The 24,588-nt window shown below is 37.9% G+C and overlaps 1 protein-coding gene across 3 annotated transcripts in view; it reads left to right on the top strand.

Annotated features, from left to right (window-relative positions):
* GABRA3 (gamma-aminobutyric acid type A receptor subunit alpha3) overlaps positions 1 to 24,588 on the top strand; it is a 240,400-nt gene that overhangs the window by 123,171 nt on the left and 92,641 nt on the right. For all 3 annotated transcript variants that reach the window (XM_021674574.2, XM_064371487.1, XM_064371486.1), the window contains exon 4: positions 11,376 to 11,443. In XM_021674574.2, the coding sequence (XP_021530249.1) occupies positions 11,376 to 11,443 (68 nt within the window). The remainder of the gene's footprint in view (positions 1 to 11,375; positions 11,444 to 24,588) is intronic.

Raw genomic sequence — 24,588 nt, 5'->3', positions numbered from 1 at the left:
ATTCAGTTTTGATAAGACTCAGTTCACTTCCCATTCTCGATATTCCTAGGTTGTAGCCCTCCAAGTCTTTTAACCTAGATCCTCTTTAGTCTCTTCTCCTTAGCACTTAAATAGAGATTGTTGTGCCATTCAGATGTTATCAGCTTATCTCTTTAGCCTTCTACTTTCAAACATTTTCAAAATTTTTCAGAGGCCTGAGAAAGAGACTATCCATGTGAGTGGGACCCCTTTAAATCTCCAATTTTTTCTTTGAATCCCCATTTGAACTCTAATTTTCTTCTGGTTTCTCTGTCTCCCTGCAGTGTCCTTTTTTCAGTTGTCAGATATGGACTTGGCCTCTTTCTTTGCCTAGAACTGGTTTGTAGCCTAAGGTGAAACGTGATAATAGATCTTTTCTAAGGCTTTCAACTCATGCCTTTTGTTTTGTTTTGTTTTCAGTCCTCCTTTCCCTGATGAGTATTTGTTTCATAAGCACTGCAAGGCTATAGGATATTTTGTTCTTCTTTTCTGATTTTTTGGCCTGCCTCTTCAGCCTCTTGTGCAACTTAAGAATTCAGCAAATGTTATATGAGAAAAGCCTGCCATCACATTATAAATTTTTCAATTTTTCAGTTTTATTATACCAGTCTCATGTATGCACTAATAGTTTTGATGCTTTCTACCAGGACCACACCCAGATCTTTGGCCTGTAAGCAATGCCAAGGATCACAAAATTGTCCCAGGAAGAAAAACAATGGCCAATTCTCAGCTCACAGTTCTTATCCAAATGATTGTCCTACATCTAGTGATCTACACTTGGCTTGTGCAAAGGGAGTTGTGATGGGTGGATAATGTATGCCATTAGGAAGAAATTTTCAGTAAGTAGTATGATTAAACTTGCCAAATTTGAATTCCATAGCCTCCAAAGATAATTTCTGACCATAAAATTTTAAAATGAGAAGCCAGATGATGCTTGTGGGTTGAAGCAAAGCACTCTAGGGCTTGTGTCCTGCTCATGATAAGGCAGCTTTTGTCTACTCAGGCCTCTGCTTGGCATGGATCTTCGCCCCTTTAAACAGGGTCTTCATCAGAGAACATGGCTTTTACAGTCAGACAGACCAGGCCAGTTCTGTTTCTGCCAGCTGTTCTAGTTGTCTAATCATGGAGAACTTTCTTACCGTGCCCAAGTCTGTTTTCTCATCTGTAGAAAAAGGGTCGAGATACCTTGCCAAGTTGTTCTGAGGATTAAGAAAATAAATTATGTAAATAACCTATCAAATATTGCTCAGTAAATGGGAGTTTGTTTTCTTCCCTTTCTTTCACCTAAGTACTGGGAAAGAAAGTACTTGGGAAAGTGCTTGCTGTAACTGAAATAATAAACACAAGGTGAACAGAAATGTCACAACCTGTCCTGATTAGCAATCTTAACATAGCATTTTTTTTTTTGAGAAATACTTTTCATTCTCCACCAGAAAAAGGAACACAGGGAATGAATTAGTGACTGTAGGTATTCTCTCTTCTATGAATTATGAAGAGAGAAGCCATATTAATAAGATAACTGAAAAGTCATATTAATAAGATATTTGACAGAACAATGTAGTGTAATGGACACATGAAACAGTCTGTCAGTGCCTTGATGAAATTCAGATACACAATATCAACAACTTATCTCCGATGTGAAATTGTGGCAATTTTGTTTTCCATAAAAGTCAGGTTTGACATAATTTGTTTTTTGTGAATCCATGGCAGCACCTGCTAGTAATTATCTCTTTTTCCAAAGCTTATTTTTTTTGTTTACCAATCTGACCCAGAATTTTACTGCCAATTGATATTAGCCTTAATAAAGAAAGTATTCTATGTAACCAGTTAAGCCTATCTTCCCAAGGTGTTGATAGTTACACAGCATAGTTAAAGTAAGAACATTCTCTTTGGAATTGGGATAATTTTCCAGCCTCTCTGTTGTCTGATTCCATCAACAAATAAATGAGCTTTATAAGATCCACAGGGATGTCGATGGATTAAATTATTAATTGATTCATTTTATTTAGTCCCTTTTATAAGGCAGATACTCTGCTAAGTGCTCTGGGGATGAAAGGATGGATAAGACAACATTTTTTCTTAAAATCTTATAAATTAGAAGTGGTAGCTCAACGAGACAAAGAGCTAGTTTCCAAAGCTAAGCTGTTTGAATTATGTTAAGGGAAACAAACATATCCTTGGTCTCTTAAGAGTTTCTTTGTTCCATTTTCTCAGAATGCAGATTTTATGCTCAGGTAGATCTGTGTTTTAGCTTCCTTAAAAAAGACCAGAGTAAATGTAAGCAGTGTTAAGCACCCAGGCATGATTAGAGAAAAGGTTGATGTTAATATTTTTTAACAGAAGGCAATTACAATGTAATCCTCTCATTACAAAAGTTGATTCAAAGAATGTGAAGAAAAGAGTGTATCTGATAACATATTGCTCATTTATAAGCTGCTACTAGTGCAGAAGGAATTCTTTCTTTAATTGGAAGAAAAAACAAAGAGATTCCCAGGATCCTTATTACCTTTCATGAATTCTGTATAGCAGGGCAGTTTCACATCCATTTAGTCCTTACTTTTATGTAATATTGTGTTCTCAAAACATTGCTGAGAAAATGAGAAGGTTACAGATGGTGAAACGCAGGCTCATAGCAGAGAGGACAATTTCCAAGTTCAAGCAATAGTACATTGGCCTCTTCAATTTGAGTCCAGGGTGTTTACCGATCCCCTACTGCTACTTGTACTAGAGCTGACATTCAAAATAAAGTAAAAAATAAAAGTAAGACAGATTAAACAAACAAAAAACCATGCTGGGAATGGGTATGAAAGCAACACTGAATGATATCCCACTCCAAACAATTTGGTAGTGGTTGATGGAGACAAGGACATTAAGATGACTAAGAGTTGACTTTGGCCTGGTGTGGTGGCTTATACCTGTAATCCCAGCACTTTTGGAGGTGAGGTGGGTGGATCACCTGAGGTCAGGAGTCTGAGACTAGCCTGACCAATATGGTGAAACCCCGTCTCTACTAAAACTAAAAAAATTAGCTGGGTGTGGTGGCAGGTGCCTGTAATCCCAACTACTCTCAGGAGGCTAAGGCAGGAGAATTGCTTGAACCTGGAAGTCAGAGGTTTCAGTGAGCCGAGATCGAGCCATTGCATTTCAGCCTGGTGACAAGAGCAAAACTCCATTTCAAAAAAGAAGAAGAAAAGAGAAGAGTTGACTTTATTTGTTTTAAATCATTTATCGAGGTGAAATTCACATAATGTAAAAAGGTAACCATTTTAAAGGAACAATTCAGTGGCATTTAGTACATTTTCACAGTGTTAGGCTACCACAACTTCTGTCTAGTTCCAAATTATTTCCATCCTTCCAAAGTAAAACCTGTCATGCATTAAGCAGTTTACCCCTGTTTCTCCTCTTCTCAGCCACTGACAATCATGAATTTGCATTCTCTATGCACTCACCTATTCTGAATATTTCTTGTAGATGGAATCATACAATATGTGGCCTTTTGTGCCTGCTTTCCTTGATATAGTGTGAATATTGGAGGTACATCCATGTATCAGTACATATATCACTATGCCATTCTTTTTTATGAATGAATAATATTCCATTGTACGGATAAACCACAATTTCTTTATCTGTTTTTTCATTCATAAACATTTGAGCTGCTTCCATCTTTTGACTAATGTAAATTGTATTGCTATAAACACTTATGTATAAGCTTTTGTTTGAACACCTGTTTTCAGGTTTTATACCTCGGAGTGGAATTGTGGGGTTATGTAGCAATTCTATGATTAAATGTTTGAGAAACTTTTAAACTTTTATTTTAGTTTTTGATGGAGAGGAGAAGAGTGGTGAGGAGAAGAGAGGAGAGGTTAGAGAAGGACAGGGAGGAAAGGAACTCAGCATGTCTGATATGAAGGTTTGTGTACTTTGTATAACCCCAATATTTGTTACTGAAAACTGTGAGAGGGGTTCTCTTGCACAAACACCTAACTAGGAAAATGGAGAAACATTCATAAATCACAGTTGGTGGAGAGGGATAGTACATAGCAACAAAAAGACTGCAGTATTTTGTTACTACTTTGTTTCACTTTCTGCCCAAGAGGTCCAATTAAATTAATGCCTAATATCAATCTCCATAGAGTAGGTTTGGATCTGGAATTAGACTGAGCAGATGCCTGAGGACTGATCAAGGAAGTAATTGACAACAGTCTTTTCCGAGGGCCCTGAGCACTCCCAATGAAGCCAATGAGACTTCAATACAGTGGTGCTCAGCTTTTGATGCACCAAATTTGATTTTGTGCACTGATTTTGATGCATATTGTAATCGCCTTATGATCTTTAAAAAACATTGATTCCCTGTATTTTACCATATTAAAAAAGTACTGATTCTTGTACTCTAGCCACAGTTGTTCTGATTTAACCAGACTGGGGTGGAAGTAGGACAATAAGAAGATTTAAAAGCTCCACATGTGAGTCTAATATATAGCCAAATTTGGGAATCATTGCTTTAACTGTATGTGAGGTCCTGCTTGCTGAAGTGACAGGAAGATGTTTTCTTATCTTTTCCTTCTCATTCTCCACCTTGAATCATCCATTTTATTCAACCATATGCCAGAGAAGATTCTGGAACATATAAAATATTGCATATGGGAGAGAGATCCAAGATGGCCGATTACTAGCAGCTCAGGATTGTAGCTCCCAGTGAAAGTGCAGAGAATGAGAGGACGCCACACTTTCAGACAAATTTTTATTGCTCACGGACCAGGAGATTCCCAGCAGAGGAGCCCCATGGGTTGCCAGCATGACTCTTGTGGCCGGCACAGTGGTTTTGCCAGCACCCCAGTGCGGCGGTTCCCAGTGCAGAGTAAACAGGACTGGGTCCCCTTATGGTCAACGTTTGGAGCTCTGGGAAGGCAGAGTCGCCTATTCAGCTGATTGAAAAAGGGATTCAAGAAGGAAGCCCGATCGGAGATTCCCAGGCAGAAAAGCACCATAAATCTTAATGCCACTGTTTTGGCTGTGCAGTGGGTTGCTCAGATTCCGGCGCTGGGAATCAACAAGTTGGACGTCCACTCAGAGACCTAATTTGAAAGTCGGTAATTACAAAGATGACAGGTGGATAAATTTACAATGACGGGAAGAAACCGGTGTAAAAAGGCTGAGAATACCCAAAATCAGAATGTCTCTCCCTCTACAGGGGATCACAGTTCTTCATCAACAAGGGAACAAGGCCTGATGGAGAACGAGTGCATTCCATTAACAGAATTAGGTTTCAGAAGTTGGATAATAAGAAACTTCTGTGAGTTAAAAGAACATGTTCTAGCCCAATGTAAGGAAACTAAGAACCTTGAAAAAAGGTTTGATGAAATCCTAATGAGAATAGACAATTTAGAGAGGAATATAAGTGAATTAATGGAACTGAAGAATACAATATGAGAACTCCATGAAGTATGCATAGGTTTTAACAGTCGAATTGATCAAGCAGAAGAAAGGATATCAGAGGTCGAAGACCAACTTAATGAAATGAGAAGATAAGATTAGAGAAGAAAGAGTAAAAAGGAATGAGCAAAGTCTCCAAGAAATATGGGACTATGTGAAAAGACCTAATCTACGTTTGATAGGTGTACCTGAATGTCATGAAGAGAATGAATCCAAGCTGGAAAATATTCTTCAGGATATTATTCAGGAAAACTTTCCTAACCTAGTAAGGCAGGACAATACTCAACTCCAGGTAATACAGAGAACACAACAGAGATATTCGTCAAGTAGAGCAACCCCAAGACACACAATCATTAGATTCACCAGAGTTGAAATAAAGGAGAAAATTCTAAGGGCAGCTAGAGAGAAAGGTCAGGTTACCCATAAAGGGAAGCCTATCAGACTCACAGCAGATCTCTCAGCAGAAACCTTACAAACTAGAAGAGAATGGGGGTCAATATTCAATATCCTCAAAGAAAAGAATTTTCAACCCAGAATCTCATATCCAGCCAAACTAAGCTTCATAAGTGAAGGAAAAATAAATTTTTTTGTGAACAAGCAAGCACTCAGAGATTTCATCACCACCAGGCCTGCTTTACAAGAGCTTCTGAAAGAAGCAGTATACACAGAAAGGAACAACTAGTATCAGTCATCCCAAAAACTTACCAAAAGGTAAAGAGTATCTCCATAATGAAGGATCTATATCAACTAATGGGAAAAATAGCCAGCTAGCATTAAACGACAATATTAAACTCACAAATATCAATATTAATCCTAAATTTAAATGGATTAAATGCCCCAATCAAAGACACAGACAGGCAAATTTAATAAAAAGTCAAAACACATCGGTACGCTGTATCCAGATCCATCTCATAAGCAAGGACACACTAAGACTCAAGACAAAGGGTTGGTGGAAGACTTACCAATCAAATGGAGAGCAAAAAAAAAAAAAAAGATAGACTTTAATAGTAACAAAGACTAAAAGAAATAAAGAAGGACATTACATAATGGTAAAAGGATCAATGCAACAACAGGAGTCAATGATCATAAATATATATGCACCCAATATAGGAACACCCAGATACATAAGACAAGTTCTTAATGACTTATAAAGAGACTTGGACTCCCGCAGAATAATAGCGGGAGACTTTGACACCACGTTGTTAATATTCGACGGATCAACAAGATAGAAAATTAACAAGGACATCTATGATTTGAACTCAGACCTGGAACAAGTAAACTCAGTGAATATTTATAGAATTCTTCACCCCAGGTCCACAGAACATACATTTTTCTCAGTATCACATTACACCTATTTTGAAAGTGACCACATAATTGGAAGTAAATCACTCTTCAGCATTTGCATAGCATTTCACAGACTTAAATGAAATATTGGTTGGCTGTTTGTTATTTTCTTCCCTTATTCCTTCCTGTCTCCACTGTTAAGCACAATTATCAGCACAAAAGAGGTTTTTAATACCTATTTTTAGATTGCATTCCAGCCTGGGCAATAGAGCAAGACTCCTGTTCTCTCTCCCCCTTTCTCTTTCTCTTTCTTTCTTTCTTCAAAAAAAAAAAAAATATTGCATATATATGTCATAGCATAGCTAGCTACAGTAGAGTCTTCTCTCAAATCAATAATGCCAGTAATTAATCATCTTGCTAATGAGCTTTGAGCTGATTTATCTGCTGAGTATAACTCACATCACATCCCATCTTCTACCTTGCCACACATTTATAGGCCCTCACCCTCTCACCCACCATCAACATTTCCACATTTTAGTGTCTTTCTTGATTTGACACAAGAACAGAAAATTCATTTTTAAACTCACCCTTACAATAATAGCTTTTGCAATTGTTTGCCATTTCTATAAATAAATTTTCTGCAGTTCTCTTTTACAGTCTCCTTTTAATGGATATGAGACCTACCTATTACCACAAATATTCTACTACTATAACACCTTCCTGCTATAACTCCTCTATGGACCATTCTTTTTCTTGGATCCCATTAGTGTGGAGAAGCAGAGAGCTACCAACCACTGTTGAAGAAGACCTGGGTCTAGACACCTGGAATATACCCAAGGTCAGGGATGAAAAGATAGAATTCTATCTACATTTTCCTGGTAGCAATAATACATAAGTAACTTAACATTAACTTTCAGGTAATAGGAATAGTGTCTTCATGTCATGATGGACATTTAGAATCCCCAGATGGTCCTTATTTCTGAAAACATAAGAAGAGTAAATAACAGCAGAAGATACTGAAGATACACCCTAGGAATAACTTTTTGAGTATGAAGATATTACCCTTATGCCCCTCAAATGACATAGTTAGCATCAATGGTTTAGTCAAGCTCCAGAGAGATTCTCCAGTTGGATTTTTGTCAAATACAACTGTGTCTGTTTTTCCCTTTGAAATCCTTTGGCTTAAGCTATAGTCAACAATCTGGAAGACTTCATCCTGGAAGTGGAGGAACAAGGCAAGGCAATGAGTAGAGTCTCTCCTGTCGTGCAAACAACCACGTATTTAGTCCAATATAATGGAATTTGGAAACAGTTTCTAAAAGAAGGATCTCTGGCTACAAAATGGGCAGTAACATGCTTCTCTGTTCTGTCCCCCTTTTTCTTACTCTTCCTCAGCAAGCTACTTGAAGACAGAAACTATGTCCTATTAATTTCTCTTTTCCCTTCCAGGGCCTAGAACAGAGCCTTACCCATAGAATAGATATGGGAAAACTCTGGATGGGAAATAATTGATAGGTTCTTCTTTTGATTCCACAGGCTTTGATTTCTTTTCTTCTTGTTTTTAGTTTTTGATTGAGCACAAAGATCTTGTGCATTCACTTCTCTCTTTTGTCTTTCCCTCTGTGGTATCATTTTCCCATTTTGCCTCACTTAAAAAAAGTTCACAAACAAAATTTCTTATACCTGTCCCCTCAGTGCCTTCTGTCTTGGGCACTTTGTCATTTTACTCTCGAACTGTAGGCTGGCAGTATTCTCAATCAGCCAGCATACATGGGGGAAACCATCCCCACAATTCAATTACCTCCACCTGGTCCTGGCTTGATATGTGGGGATTATGGGGATTCCAATTCAAGGTGAGATTAGGGTGGGGGCACAGAGCCAAACCATGTCACCTATAAATTTTGTAGACGTTTCCCACTATCTCTCTTCTTTTCTATAGGACATTGGAAGTCTGCATGACTATCTTACAATTTTAACAACTATATTAATGTAGAAAATTGTTCTGTATCTGGAATGTTTTTGCCTGACATATTGGATTCTGTTGTGGTCCGTGAGAATGGCACATCTGCCGGGGGTCTCTTGACCAGCAAGAGGGTCCCAATACCTGGAAGAGAGAGTGTGTGGAAGAAAAGAGAGATAGAACAGAATGGGGTCTGGAGGACTGATGAGGACTGCCCAAGTCAGCAATTTATTTTGTGTACAGGGTCTCATTATATACCCTTTAGCCTGCGGTGGCTGATGTCAGGTTACTTAGTGAGGTTACTACAACAAAGGAGAAGGGAAAGTCACAACATTGCAAGCCTGGGATTCAAGATAAAACTAGTAAAAGGAGAAGCATACAATCAACTGTCATAAAGATTGATCAAGAAGTCATAAAACAAACAGGTGACCTTTTCTACTTATCCGATAATCAAAAACACAGAAACAAGATCACATCTTACAACAGTCAAACCAAGGTATAAATCTTAGAGGTAACAATTTCAAATGTCATATAAATAGTCATAAGGTTCAGTGAGTACCTGGTAACAGAGTCATAAAAACTAGCCCAGAACAGAAACTTCAAGAAATACAATGCACAGTGAAACCACACAGCCTTCACCCAGCCAAGCTGTTAGATCAGTGAACCAGAACTAGACCTCTGCAAAATCAAACTTCTTTCAGTTCCTTCTTTTCCTCAGCTCGACTGCCTCCAGAGGGGGAGAAATGTGTCTGGGCTCAAACTCCATTATGGCAGAGACACTTAGGGGTCTCTATCCTGGAGTGATCCCCGCAGGATTCAAATATAATCATGGTCTTTTCCATTAATGAATTTATTTTATTTTATGTATTTGGGGATAGGATAATTGGAGATCATTATGTCATACAGTAGGTATACGGGCATTTGCTTCTTTAGCAAATGAGCCTGGCAATGTGTCTGAAAGGAGAAACCTTAAGGGGGCATATTCTGTGTTCTGAAGTTTTGTGTCTTCTTCTTCAAGTACAGAAATAGCTCCAAATAATCATCTGCTCTACATGTAAGCCCAGCTATTTAAAACACAGCTCTAGTTTCAGAGACATGTTATTTGCTGATTAAGCTTGGGAGTAAATTGTGTCTTTTGGTGAATTGATTATAGTCTGGATTATTATTAAATGATACTCAAAGTCTGTTCTGAAAATGGAATGTTTATGGATGAGTGCAGTGGCCTTGAGTATATTGAACATGTAAGTGCCTGAATATGGGCACAATATATTAAGCCTAAGGAATGGTTCTGGAAAGTGGGAAATGAACAAGAGCTAAAATACATTTGTGCCAAAACTCAGGTCTGAATGAGTACAGCTAATATGGGGCAGATGGAGTAGATGCATTCACTACCATTCCATGAGAGAAAATAAATAGCACCATGAACTGCAGTAGCCAGCTCTATTATAGACATACATCAACTCTTGTTTGGGCTTTACTCCTATTAGGTGTGTTACTAGTATGCTCAATTAGGGTCAAGTATACTGGGCTGGAGTGAGACTTGTTTGGCTTACTGTAATCTTGAGGTGTTTGGTAGGCTGGAATGGCTTTGCCAGACGGGAGTAGCCTGCCTTAGCTCATGCTCCATTTGAGGTATGCTCTTATAAAAGAGGCTTGAGCAAGCTCCTTAGCCCTTTCCATCATGTGAGGATATAGAAGGCAACATTTATGAGGAATGGACCCTCACCAGACACTGAACCTGATGGTGCCTTGATCTTAGACTTCCCAGACTCCAGAACTGTGAGCAATGAATTTATGTTCTTTATAAATTACCCAGTCTAAGGTATTTTATTGTAACAGCCTGAATGGACTAAGACAGTATTAATTTCCAATATGGCAAATATGTGATATGTGATAAGATTAATCCATTCATGCAAAACTTAATGTTTAGTGAGCAACATCTGAGTAATAAATCTTTCAGAAGCCCCTGGGTTAGGAAGGAAGATAGAAAAGTAAAACAAATGGTTACAGTGAAGGAAAATAGATGTAAAGAGTGTATCAAATGATATCAGTTATCTGCAAATATGAGACACTTAACACAATAAAAATTTATTTCTCATTCATGCAGTCTATTGTGGATCCAGGCAACTCTCCAGGGCAGTGGTCCTCCATATATTAGCTTGTCATTCCAGACATTTTCAATATTATTGTAGCACTGTATCAATGTGTGTTTTTATGATCATCATGGCATGGAGGATCTTGCATTAGACATTAATTGTTCCAGCCATGAGAGACACATATTACTTTCTCCCACATCCAGAACCATTCATATTACCCTTCCCTACTTCAAAAAGGTAGGGGAGTGGAAGCACAATCATCCTATGTTCCTAGAAGTGGAAAAGTGTTGGATATTGCAACATTTGTAACCTACTACATGTAAGGGTAAGCCCAGTGTGAGAGCTCAGCTCTTGTGAATGTCAGGGATCCCTAAGGGCCCTATCTAAGCTTTGTTGCTAAAGGGATAGACTTTGAATCTATACCCAGGATGTTTCCTGTGAAGAAATAGCACAGATGAGAAGTTTTTGAGGGGTCTTCCTTTCTCAGAAGTGGTAAGTTGGCTGTCATTCAGAGTACTGCACTGGACTCTTTCTAAGACAAAAGCCTTTCCTGACATTCTGCTTTTCTACTTTCTTTCACTTAGATGCAGTGACTGAGGTGAAGACTGACATCTACGTGACCAGTTTTGGCCCTGTGTCAGATACTGACATGGTAAGTATAGTTCTTGCAAAGGTAAATGTGAAAGAGGATGCAATAGACTAAAGAAAATAAACTGGAGCTTTCCTACGGCAGGGCCTTGTAGCTATGTTCTAAGGAGTGGTCTTTTCTCATATGAATTTCCTACTCTTGCCACCCTACATTTAGTCAAATCTATCTATGCCCTGCTTTCTCCACCTATTCACATATAAAGTATATACCCCATTTCAGGAGTACCCTACCCTTATTTTTGTCCCATGACAAATAATTCAATACTTGGCTTGCCTCCCTATCCTCAATTAAACCTTAGTTGACTTCTCCCTTCACACTCTGCTGGCACCACAGATATTAGTACAGATAGGTCATATGAAGAGAAAATTGTGGTGGGGATTCTCAATAAAGCAGCTGGTGGTGTCATCCAAGAATTCTGTTCTTTGCAACTGGGCTTCATCCACTAGGGACATGGAATGGTCAGAATTATACAAATAGTTTGGAGAAAGAGTCTAAATCACTTCTGGAAACTATTCTTGGTATAGATTTGGGCATGGAGAGAGCTTAATTGCAGACTCAAAATATAAGACAGGGCACAGCAGAGCTAGCAAGGGGGTGGCCCCTTTTCTCATCATTATCCATTGTATTTAAAACGAATGCAGTGGAGAGTTGAAGCAGAAGACCCCACACAAATAGACAACCTATCCATATCTACTATCAAATATTTAATTGAATAATTATGATTTAGAGACACAAAGAAGGTAGTATCTGCTCTGTATACCTGGCCATTATTAGATGGTCAGTAAGTTTTTGTTGAAAGACTGACTTTGTGTTGCAAATAAAAATCCTAGTGTCAGGGAAAATATGTTTGAAGATAATGAAACGCCCACGTTCAGTACTTAGAGTTTTTTGCCGTATGTCTATTTTCAGTGGGTTTACTACTTGGCAGGGGACAAAGCTGCTTTCCACCTGTTGGATGAACACAAACAGTTGTATAGGGAAGTAGTAGAGGTTTTTTTATAGGTAATGCAAAACCACTGGGTGGATTTTGTTAGGAAAGTAAAATTATATGTGTTGTTTTGGAATGATTGATCTGGTGATCTGTGCAGGATGGACTACAAGGAGGAAAAGACTGGAGCCTAAGAGTTGATTTAGGCATGTTGATTTTACATGATTTTTCAAGCAGCTGCAAGGTCTAGGAGTCAATTGGATAAGCCGGCTAGTTCTCAGGAGAAGAAATCATCAGTATGCAAATGTTTGGAGGGCCAGGCATGGGTAAAGGAGAGGTCTGAACTTTATCTTTCAAGTGTAAAATAAAGCGAAGGGTACATTAGACTTCCTTTGAACTCCTCCAGGGTAAGTATCAAGTCTCCATGGCTTCTCTGGCACTTAACAGCATTTGACACACAGGGAGAGCTCATTAAGGGCCATGTATGATATATAAGAAATGAAGGAGATGGCTCTCTCTTAGGGGCAGCAAGAAAACCTGTATGTCTTGTTTGCCCTCTGTCAACCTGTTGACTAGTAAGTCCCACAGGCATATGTTAAAATCCAGGTAGGTGTTAAAATTGTTGCCAGTTGGTCATTCAGCAAGTACTCTAAGGAGTACTTACTGGGCTCCTAAGGGAGCCCAACTATGTATTAAAGGGCTCTAGCAAGCTATATTCAGAGATCTCACAGGCCACTGGAGGTGACCATACTTACCAGGGATATGTAGCTCTTTTTCTATTGTTGGGAATTAATTATGAATTAAGATTTTTATAAAAAGGATAAAGTGACTCTTTTCATACATACACACACTTACTCACTCATTTTCATTCATGCACCAACAGCCCCAAATAACATTCAGACAAGTATATATACACATAATAAATACATATATAGTACACAGTCCACACACTGTTCTAGGCATTCTATAGACACACACACATGCAAACAGATACCTAAACCCAGGGATACCAGAGAAGCACACATACAGTGCCTGTCCCAATCAGCTCCTCACTGTTCTGCTTCCTCACCAAAGCAGGCATGTGTGTGTGTGCCCAGGCTCTGGAGACATTTCTAACAATTGAGACTTTCTTTCTCTCTCTCTTGAAGTTTAATGTTCAATTTGCTTGTTTGTTTTTCTTCCTCATTATTTAGCTGAAGCAACAGAATGGCACCTTCCTGATAGGAAGGGAAGACTTTGATCAAATAAATTTCACATTAGTTTTAGCTGCACATCCATCCTGTCACAAGGCAGAATAGCTACAATCAGTCTGACTGGAAAGCATATTTCAGATGTTTTGAGAATTTATTTTTTCTCTGTTCTATTAAGTAGACTGTTGTAATTGATCCCAGGGTCAGGGATGAAATTGGGTAAAGCATTAGGCAGTCTTCTGACTTTGGCAACTAGTTGCAACAAGAACCCAGACTCCCCTGATACCACAGACTACTTGGAAAAGTAAATGAAAATTTGGGCTGCCTGGGTTCTTCGCTCACTACCAGGAAAAGAGGGAGTTTTGGTCCAAAATACTTTCCTAAGGAAATAGAAGCAGTTTTTTTGTTCACAAAGGAGGAAATTTATGCTGCCAGCTTGAATACTGACACACCTCCACCCATTACATTCATTGGCCACACACTGACCCTTACAGATGCAGCTCCTTAGCTTTTTCACAAAAAGCTTCATAAAGATATGAGCCATGTCTGTTTTGTTCATCTCAATACCATAAAGTGCCTGACTCAGTGTTTGGTACACTGTAGACTCCTAACTTTTTATTAAGTGCAAGAAGAAATGAGATAGAACAAATCAAATTTGAGGGAAAAATAATGACTATGTTCCTCCACTTGGCTGAAAATTTTTCAAAGTCAGAAAACATGTCAGGGACATCTCCTTCTCCAGCATTTACCACAGAACCTGGCAGAGGTCCTCTGCATGTGTTTGCTGAGATGATATTAAACATTAGTAGCAAGCCCTGCAGATAAAGAGTGAAAACATCTTTCCTCAGGAGATAATAGTGAGTATTAAGACTGGGGAGTCAATGATGGATGATTCCAAGCTTCAGCTACTAAGTTTGGTGGCTTCTCTATTCATGAAAATAAGGAATGTGACAATAGGGAACTGAGCAAAGATGAAAGCTAAACAGTGGTGGATGTTTCTAAGGAGAAAGCCAGAGAAAAAATAGAAATTTAATTCAGAGTGCAATAGATAAGTTGGAAAATGGTTACCCTGGCAGTTTTATAGGCTTGTAGTAAGCCTTGTGTTAATCATTTGCAACAAATTGAGCTTGCTGGTTACACCAACTGTCTAGCTCCTCAGTAGTAATTCCAATCCTGTGTCCATGGTCTCCTAGGAGAGAAACAGAACAAAGAAAACTATCCCAGTTTGAGAGAACTGGGGCCATGTGACCTTCTATAATTATCTATTATTAGGAGACTTTGGACCATTTTCTCCATCAGATGTCTGGGAAGAGGATGGAAGTCTCAATAAGAGAAAGGTTGCAAAGAATTGCAATGCAGAGAGTGGGGAAGTGGCTTAGCAATATCATTCTAGGCATATTGTTGGTCACTGGAAAGGAAAGCAGAAAGGTAACAGCCGAGAAAAACATTGGCTGCTTTTCTATCTGGTTCATATTCTCTTCTGACTTAGCTTCTATCTCAGCTCTCAGGATCTTAAGGCTCCAGGCACTGCTCCACCTTCTCCTCTAGTCCTTGAGCATGTCAGAGGTGCAGGAACACAGGGTCCCACGGTATGTATCAACAAATATTTATCTGAAATATACCAAGAAAACTAGTGAGAAAATAAAGAGGGAAAAGAGGAGTAATGTTAGAAGAGTCAGGGCGATAATAACTGGGAAACTTAATATGCAGATTTTAGGTATTATTAGCCTCACCCTCTCCCTAGAAATACTTTGCATAGATCCCACTAGGTGCCAGCTAGTGCCACTAGTGTCAGCTGCCACAGAGAAATTTCCTAGGGTATATAGTGGACAATCAAGTAATGGTGCAAGTATATAATGCAATAAAATAACTAATCATCTAGCTTAATAAGAAGAATAAAATGGAAGCCTGGGAAATAAAAACACAGAAAAACACATTGTAGAAATAATTCTAGATAACAGATTCAGATAACATACATTCTGATATGGCAACTGCTTATGAAAATTATGCAGTTATCTTAGTATCCAAACACCATGCAGGAAAAAAAAACTGTGTTAATTAAAAGACAGTAGCACAGGGCCCTCTTTCCTGTTGACAGCAGACTTGAAATTATTGTACCTGTTTCCTCTCTAGTACTGGAAAAAGTAGCTATGTCTACTTCAAGCTTTCCCTTACTGGCAGTCTGAGGCACAGACTGGATGAGAACCTTTGTCTATTTTAGGCTGTCAGTTTCTTCTTATTCCACAGGATATGGCATTTCCAGATGCAATATAGCAAGGAGCCCATGTCCATGAGCTTTATTTGGGAGTCTATGACCAGGAATCTCCTCGGATATTTTTATGTAACATAGGCAACCAGGACATATAAACAATGCCAATAAGACTAATTCATGGGCTAAATATATCTGAAATAAGGATATCAATTATGATTCTTCAAAACAGAGAATGATGAAGAGAAGGCAAAGAGCAGAGTAAAGATGGGATGGCAAAAATAAGAGGGTGTGGCCCTTGTAATGGGAAAATGGCAAGGCCTTCATTGTAATGCAGTTATCAAGTACCTTGGCCCCATACACTGCTAAAGCTGAACAAACTTTGCAGGTTTAATCTGTGAGCCTGCTTTGACACATCGAACAGTGTTAGAGAGTTGAAGCCATTAAAGCTCTAACAAGACAGAAATGCCTCTCCAAGAAGTAAGTGTCATCTCTGCCTTGCGTAGGACATGTATTAAGTGTCCTTCCCAGGAGGCAGACTTAGGCTTATTATCTGGAAGATGTGATTTAAATGCCTCATAAAACAACAGAATTCATTTGTCAATTTGTAGGTAGTCATCCTTGGAGCATATACAAGGGCTCAATTTGCAAGGAAGGAATTGATTACATTTCTATAATGGTCAGGTCAAAATCTGATTGCTTTTGGCCAAAGGTCATGGAATACTTGAGGAGTAAATAATCACTTTGTGATTTTCCTCAGTAGCTTTTACTGTGTAGAGAATAGTATATAAAAAAATAGATACTATCATTCAACTCTTTTAAATCTTAAAAATGTGCCATATGTCTTTTTATGGCATATTATGTAAAAAATAATCTTTAAAGATACAAGCAAAGTCACCTGTGTACCTTATCCTGATAAAATTTCCGTTTCCTCCTTCCTCAAAGACATTCACAGCCATGAAGTTGCTTTTGTCTTTAAGTCATTTCTATGCATACTTTAAATAAAAATGCATATATCACATACATTCATAAATAACAAATAGTGGCTTTTATATTTCAAAACTTTTATATAAAACTCATCCATAGCATGTGTATCATTTTACAACATTTTTTACCATGTATTAAAAGCTCTACTTTTTATGTATTTTACTCCAATTCACTTATTTTAACTATCATAGATTATTACATTGTATGAATATGTATTCATACATTCATCTATTCTCTGGTTAATGTGCATTCGGACTGTTTCCTTTTTTGCTATTAAAAAGCAGTAATACAACAAACATTCTTGCACACATCTTCTTGTGAACATTCTTTAGTTTCTTTAGGGTATGTACCTACAAATAAAATTAGTGATTTGTTAGGGCTTGCACATTTTTAACCTTTTTCAGTTTAGGGCCAAATACTCTTGTGATGAATTGTATCAATTTATTATTCCACAAGCAGTGTATGAGAGCTCAATTTCTCTACACTTTTGATAATGCTTCATATTGTCACACTTTATTTTTGACACTTTGATCGGTGTAACATGGTATCTAATTTATTTTGTTTGCTTTTTTTTCTGATTACTTTTGAGGTTTAAGCTTTTTTTTAAATCTTTTTTTGATGGAGTCCAGGCTGGAGTGCAGTGCAGTGGTGCAATCTAGGCTCACTACAACCTCTGTCTTCTGGGTTCAAGCAATTCTCCTGCCTCAGCCTCCTGAGTAGATGGTATTACAGGCATGTGCCACCACGCCCAGCTAATTTTGTATTTTTGGTAGAAATGGGGTTTCACCTGTTGGTCAGGCTAGTCTCAAACTCCTGACCTCAGGTGATCCGCCCACCTCAGCGGATCCCAAAGTGTTGGGATTACAGGCATGAGCCACTGCGCCCAGCCTTAAGCATCTTTTTATATGTTTGGTGGTCGATCTGTACTACTAAACACAAGATGCCTTTGCCACCACCTGGATCAGCAAAAGTATAAACTCTACGCAGACCCTGTTTCATCATATTGCCACTTTTGAACTAAAAATTACTGTGGACTCTCTGTGTGTGTGTGTGTGTGTGTGTTTAATAATGAATGTATTTGAAATTTTGTAACTTCTCTTTTGGCCCTATTAAGATGATTGCATGAATTTTCTTCTCTAATCTGTTAATGTTATTAACTACATCAATAGATTTCCTAACATTAGACCATCTTTTCATTCCTTAAAAGAATCCAATATTACAGTGAGATATTACTTTTTATACATATTGTAAGTTTGTTTCAGTATTATTTTATTTGTAGTGTCTCTGTATGTATGTTCCTAAGTATTCCCAAATTAACTGTCTCCTATTCATATCTATCTATCTATATCTATCTTATAAATATATTTATTTTATATTTAAAACAAATATGTAAATATATGTATATGTTTAAATTAAATACATGATAAATGTATATATTTATTTTATATTAAAATATATTTATTTTTATAAATATATTTATATCCTATTAATAAATATATATGTAAAACACACACACACACACACACACACACATACACATACACACCCCAAAGTAGAGAAAATAGTGTAATGGAGCTCCATGTACCCATATTCCTACCCTTACTTGTAACAATTCTCCCTGTCAATTGCAGCACTTTGGGAGGTCAAGGTGGGTGGATCACAAGGTCAGGAGTTTGAGACCAGCTTGACCAATATGGTGAAACCCTGTCTCTACTAAAAACACAAAAATTAGCCGAGCATGGTGGCAGGCACCAGTAATCCTAGCTACTCAGGAGATTGAGGCAGGAGAATCACTTGAACCTGAGAGGTGGAGGTTGCAGTGAGCTGAGATAGTGCCATTGCATTCCAGCCAGGGAGACAGAGTGAGACTCTATCTCAAAAAAAAAAAAAAAATTCTCCCTGTCTCTTTTTCTTGATTAAACCTATCAGAAGTTTGCTATGTCATTAGTGTTTTCAAAGTAAACTGTTTTTTTGTTTGTTTTGTTCATCATCTGTATTATTTATTTTTACTTTCTGTTTCACTAATTTATCTGGATCATCTCTTTCTTTACTTTCCTTGGGGTACTCTGTGGTTCTTTTGGTTTCCTAAGATAGATTAGCTTATTGGCTTTCCTTTTCCTTAAAGGCTATCTTTAAAGCATCTTTATGGCTATCAATTTCCCTCCAAGCACCACTTTAAGAGCCCCAAAGAAGATTTCATATGTAAACATTTTCACTATTGTTTACTTCTAAAGATTTTCAAATATCCTTTATGGTTTCTTTTCTGTTTCTTGAAATTTTTGTAGTGTTTTTCAATTTCCAACTATAAAGGTTTTTTGTTAATTCAAAATTTAATGACTCATATTGAAAGAGAATGGTCTACAGGAAAATAAAATCTTTTTGTGTTTCTTGAGATTTGCCCTATGTCTTAGCACATGGTCATTTTTTGTGTGTGGTGGGGGTGTGGAAGTAAATGTGCTATGTGTGTTTTACTAGGTGTTAAGTAGATAAGTCTGCAAGTGTTTATTAGCTCATCCTTACCAATTGGGCTGTTCTAATTTTTAAACTTATAAATTATTTGTCTGATTGGTCTTTCACTTATCATGATTCTAAAGGTTTGTTGATTTTTCCTTTTAATTCAATTTTTCCATTAGATATTTTGAGTACATGTTATTGACACATACAAAGTTAGCCTTGTTAACATTTTCCACTCAAGATACTCCATTTTTAGTGTAATGATACTTTATCTCAAAGAATATTTTTAAGTACTCCCTTCTGTCTGTACTTTATAGCTTTACCTTTATGTTTACGATTTTCCCACACATATTTGTCCATCACAATACTTTCAAACTTTCTGTGTTTTTACATCTTTAGATGTGTCTCTTGTATGTACATAGCATATAGCTACGTTGTGTTTTCTTCAGTAGTATTTATTTATTTATTTTACTTTTACTCATTGAGGTAAAATAATACATATACACTTTACCATATTTACCATTTTAAGTGTACAGTTCAGTGGTAATAAATGTCTTTATATTCTTTTTTGTCCTGTAATTCCTCCTCACCACTACCCTTCCCCTGCTCTACTAATCATCATTCTACTCTCTATCTTCATTAGATCAAATTTTTAGCTCCCACATATGAGTAAGAATATACAATATTTGTCTTTCTGTGATTACCTTGTTTTACATAATATAATGACCTCCAGTTCCATCTAAGTTTCTGCAAATGGCAGGATTTCTTTATATTTAAGGCTGAATAGTATTTCATTATATATATATACCATATTTTCTTTATCCATTAATCCATTTGTGGGCACTTATGTCAATGCCATATTTTGGCTATTGTGAATAGTGCTGCAATCAACATAGGACTGCAAGTAACTCTTGGATATATTTATTTCCTTTCCTTTTGTTATGTACCCAGTAAAAGATTTGCAGGATTATATGGTATTTCTATTTTCAGTGTTTTGAGGAATCTTTGTACTGTTCTCCATAGCAGTTATACTAATTTACATTTCCACCAATAGTGTATAAGCTTTCCCTTTTACCGCATCCTTGTAAGCATCTGTTATTGCCTATCTTTCAGATAGAAGCCATTTTAACTGAGATGAGATGATATCTCATTGTGGTTTTGTTTTGCATTTCCCTGATGATTAGTGACGTTGAGCATTTTTCATACACCTGTTGGGCATTTGTATGGCTTCTTTTGAGAAACGTCTATTCAGATCTTTGCCCACTTTAAAACATAATTATTTATTTATTTATATTTTCTATTGAGTTGTTTGAGCTGCTTATATCTTCTGGCTGTTAATCCCTTGCCAAATGGTGTATTACTCCATTATCACGCTGATATAAAGAACTGCCCAAAATTGGGTAATTTATGAAGGAAAAAGGTTTAATTGACTCACAGATCTGCATGGCTTCAGAAGCCTTAGGAAACTTACAAAGCAGAAGGGGAAGCAAGCATGTCCCTCTTCACATGGCTGTAGGGACAGAAGTGCTGAGCAAAGGGGGAAAAGCCCCTTATAAAACCATCAAATCTCATGAGTACTCACTCACCATCATGAGAACAGCATGAGGGTAAATGCCTCATGACTCCAGTTCCCTCCCACGATGTGTGGGGATTATGAGAACTACAATTCAAGATGAGATTCGGATGGAGACACAGCCATACCATATCATTTTGCCCCTGACCCCTAGCAAATCTGATGTCCTCACATTTCAAAACACAATCGTGTTTCTCCAACAGTCCTCCAAATTCTTGACTCATTCCAGCATTAACTCAAAAGTCCAAGTCCAAAGTCTCATCTGAGACAAGGCAAGCCCTTTCTACCTGTGAGCCTGTAAAACTGAAAGCAAGTTAGTTACTTTCTAGTTACAATGGGGGTACAGACATTGGGTAAATACACCTGTTCAAAATGGGGGAAATTGGCCAAATTGGCTACAGACCCCATACATGTCCAAAATCCAATAGGGCAGTCATTAAATATTAAAATTCCAAAATGATCTCCTTTGACTTCATGTCTCACATCCAGATTATGCCAATGCAAGAGGTGGGCTTCTACAGCCTTGGGTAGTTCCACCCTTGTGCCTTTGCATGGTACAGCCCCCCTCCCAGCTGCTTTCACAGGCTGACATTGAGTGTCTGCAGCTTTTCCAGGTGCATAGTATAAGCTATCAGTAGATCTACCATACTGGGGTTTGCAGGATGGTGGCCCTCTTCTAACAACTCCACTAGGCAGTGCCCCAGCAGGCACCTGTGTGTGCGATCCAACCCCACCATTTCCCTTTCAAACTGCCCTAGCAGAGGTTCTCCATGAGGGCTCTACCCCTGCAGCAAACTTCTGCCTGGACGTCCAGAAGTTTCCATACATCCTCTGAAATCTAGGCAGAGGTTTCCAAACCTCAATTCTTGACTTCTGTGCACCTGCAGGCTTAACATCATGTGGAAGCTGCCAAGGCTTGGGGCTGCACCCTCCAAAGCAATGGACTGAGCTGTACCTTGGCCCTTTTCAGCCACAGCTGGAGTAGCTGGGATGCAGGGCACCAAGTCCCGAGACTGCATACAGCAGGGGAGCCCTGGACCTGGTTCAGGATACCATTTTTCCCTCCTAGGCCTCCAGGCCTGTGATGGGAGGGGCTGCCACAAAGGTCTCTGATATGCCAAGATATATTTTCCCCATTGTCTTGGCAATTTACATTCAACTCCTCAATACTTACACAAATTTCTGCAGCCAGCTTGAATTTCTCCCCAGAAAATGGGGTTTTCTTTTCTATTGCATTTTCAGGCTGCAAGTTTTCCAAACGTCTATGCTCTGCTTCCTCTTGAACACTTTGCTGCTTAGAACTTTCTTCTGCCAGATAGGCTAAATCTTTCTCAAGTTCAAAGTTCTACAGATCTCTAGGGCAGGGGCAAAATGCCACCAGTCTCCTTGCTAAAGAATAGTAAGAATTATATTTATTCCAGTTCTCTACAAGTTTCTCATCTCCATCTGAGACCATATCAGTCTGGACTTCATTGTCCATATCATTATCAGTATTTTGGTCCAAGCCATTCAAGAAGTCTCTAGGAATTTCCAAACATTCCCACATCTTCCATCCTCTGAGTCCTCCAAGTCTCTAGGAAGTTCCAATGTTTCTCCCATTTTCCTGTCTTTTTTTTTTTTTAAATGGAGTTTCACTCTGTCACCCAAGCTGGAGTGCAGTGGTGCATTCTTGGTTCACTGCAAATTCTGCCTCCCAGGTTCAAGCAATTCTCCTGCCTCAGCCTCCCAAGTAGCTGAGATTACAGGCATATGCCACTTTGCCTGGCTAATTTTTGTATTTTCAGTAGAGACATGATTTCACCATGTTGGCCAGGCTGGTCTTGAATTCCTTACCTCAAGTGATCCACTGACTGTGGCCTCCCAAAGTGTTGGCATTACTTACCCTTCCAAAGTGTTGGTGTGAGCCACTGCACTTGGCCTTCCTGTATTTTTCTGAGCCCTCTAAACTGTTCCAACTTCTGCATGTTATTCGGTTCCAAAGTTGCTTCCACATTTTCAGATATATTTATAGCAGCACCCCACTACCTCCTGGTACTAATGTACTTTATAAGTCTGTTCTCACACTGCCATAAGTAACTGCCTGAGACTGTGTAATTTATAAAGGAAAAGGTTTAATTGACTCACAGTTCAGCATGGCTGGGGAGGCTTCAGGAAACTTACAATCATGGCAGAAGGGGAACCAAACACACTCTTCTTCACATGGTGGCAGAAGAGAGAAGTGCCAAGTAAAAGGGTTCCCATCAGATCTCACTCACTCACTATGACAAGAACAGCATGAGAATAACTGCACCATGATTCAATGACATCCCAATGGGTCCCTCCCATGACACATGGGGATTATGGGAAATACAATTCAAGATGAGATTTGGGTGGGGACACAGCCAAACCATATCATATGGATATTTTGCAAATATTTCCTCCTGATATGTGGGTTGTCTCTTCACTTTGTGAAGATTGTTTCATTTGCTGTGCAGTAGCTTTAGCTCTAATTATATTTGCTATATATTTCTGGGTGCTCCAGCATTGGGTGCATATATATTACAATTGTTATTTCCTATTGCTGAATTGAACCCTTTATCATTATACAGTGTCCTTCATCTCTTCTTACAGTTTTTGTCTTGACATTTATTTTGTCTGATATAAGCGTAACTGCTCCTGTTCTTTTTTGCTTTCCATTTGCATGGATTATCTTTTTCCATCCCTTTATTTTCAGTTTACATATGTCTTTACAGATGAAGTGTGTTTCTTATAGGCAATAGACCACTGGCTCTTTTTTTTTTCATCGATTCACCCACTATGTTTTTTGATTATAGTATTTAGTCAATATACATTCAATATTATTATTAGTAAGCAAGGATTTACTCCTGCCATTTTGTTATTTGTTTTGTCATCTTCTCTTCCTTCTTTATTTCCTTCCTGCTATTGTTTTACTGAAGGTGATTTTCTCTGATGATATGATTTAGTTTCTTACTTTCTACTTTTTGAGTATCCATTGTATGGTTTTTGGTTTAAATTTACCATGAGGCTGGCAAATACTATCTTATACCCCATTATTTTAAGCTGATGACAACTTAATACTGTTCACATAAACAAACAAACAAGCAAAAAGAAAACAAATAAAAATTCTTATTTGTCCCCCCACTTTTTAACTTTTTGTTGTTTCTATTAATATCTTATTGTACTGTCTTGGAAAATTGTTATAGTTATTATTTTGATTAGTACATCATTTATCCTTTCTATGAAGATAAGAGTAGTTTACACAGCACAGTTGCGGTGTTGTAGTATTCTGTGTTTTTCTATGTACTTACTAATACCAGTAAGTTTTGTACCTTCAGATTATTTCTTATTACTCATTAATGTTCTTTTCTTTCTGATTGAAGTACTCCCCTTAGCATTTGCTGTAGGGCAGGTCTAGTGATTATGAAATCCCTCAGCTTTTGTTTTTCTAGGAAATTATTTATTTATTCTTCATTTTTGAAGGATATTTTCTATAGATTTACTATTCTAGGGTAAAAGATTTTTTTTTACTTCAGTACTTTAAATATGTCATGCCACTCTTTCCTGTCCTGTAAGGTTTCCATTGAAAAGTCTGCTGCCTGATGTATTGGAGATCTATTGTATGTTGTTTCTTTTCTCTTGCTGCTTTTATAATCATTTCTTTATCATTGACCTTTGGGAGTTTAATTATGAAATGTTCTTGAAGTAGTCTTCTTTGAGTTAAGTCTGCTTGATGTTCTATAACCTTCTTGTACTTGGATAATGACATCTTTCTCTAGGTTTGGAATGTTCTCTGTTATTTTTCCTTTC

This window comes from Aotus nancymaae, unplaced genomic scaffold, assembly GCF_030222135.1.
Source record: "Aotus nancymaae isolate 86718 unplaced genomic scaffold, 86718_ANA_hifiasm-v0.15.2.pri h1tg000138l, whole genome shotgun sequence".
Lineage (NCBI taxonomy): Eukaryota > Metazoa > Chordata > Mammalia > Primates > Aotidae > Aotus > Aotus nancymaae.
The sequence above is the reverse complement of the archived record's forward strand: the minus strand, read 5'-3'. Positions and strand labels throughout refer to the sequence as shown.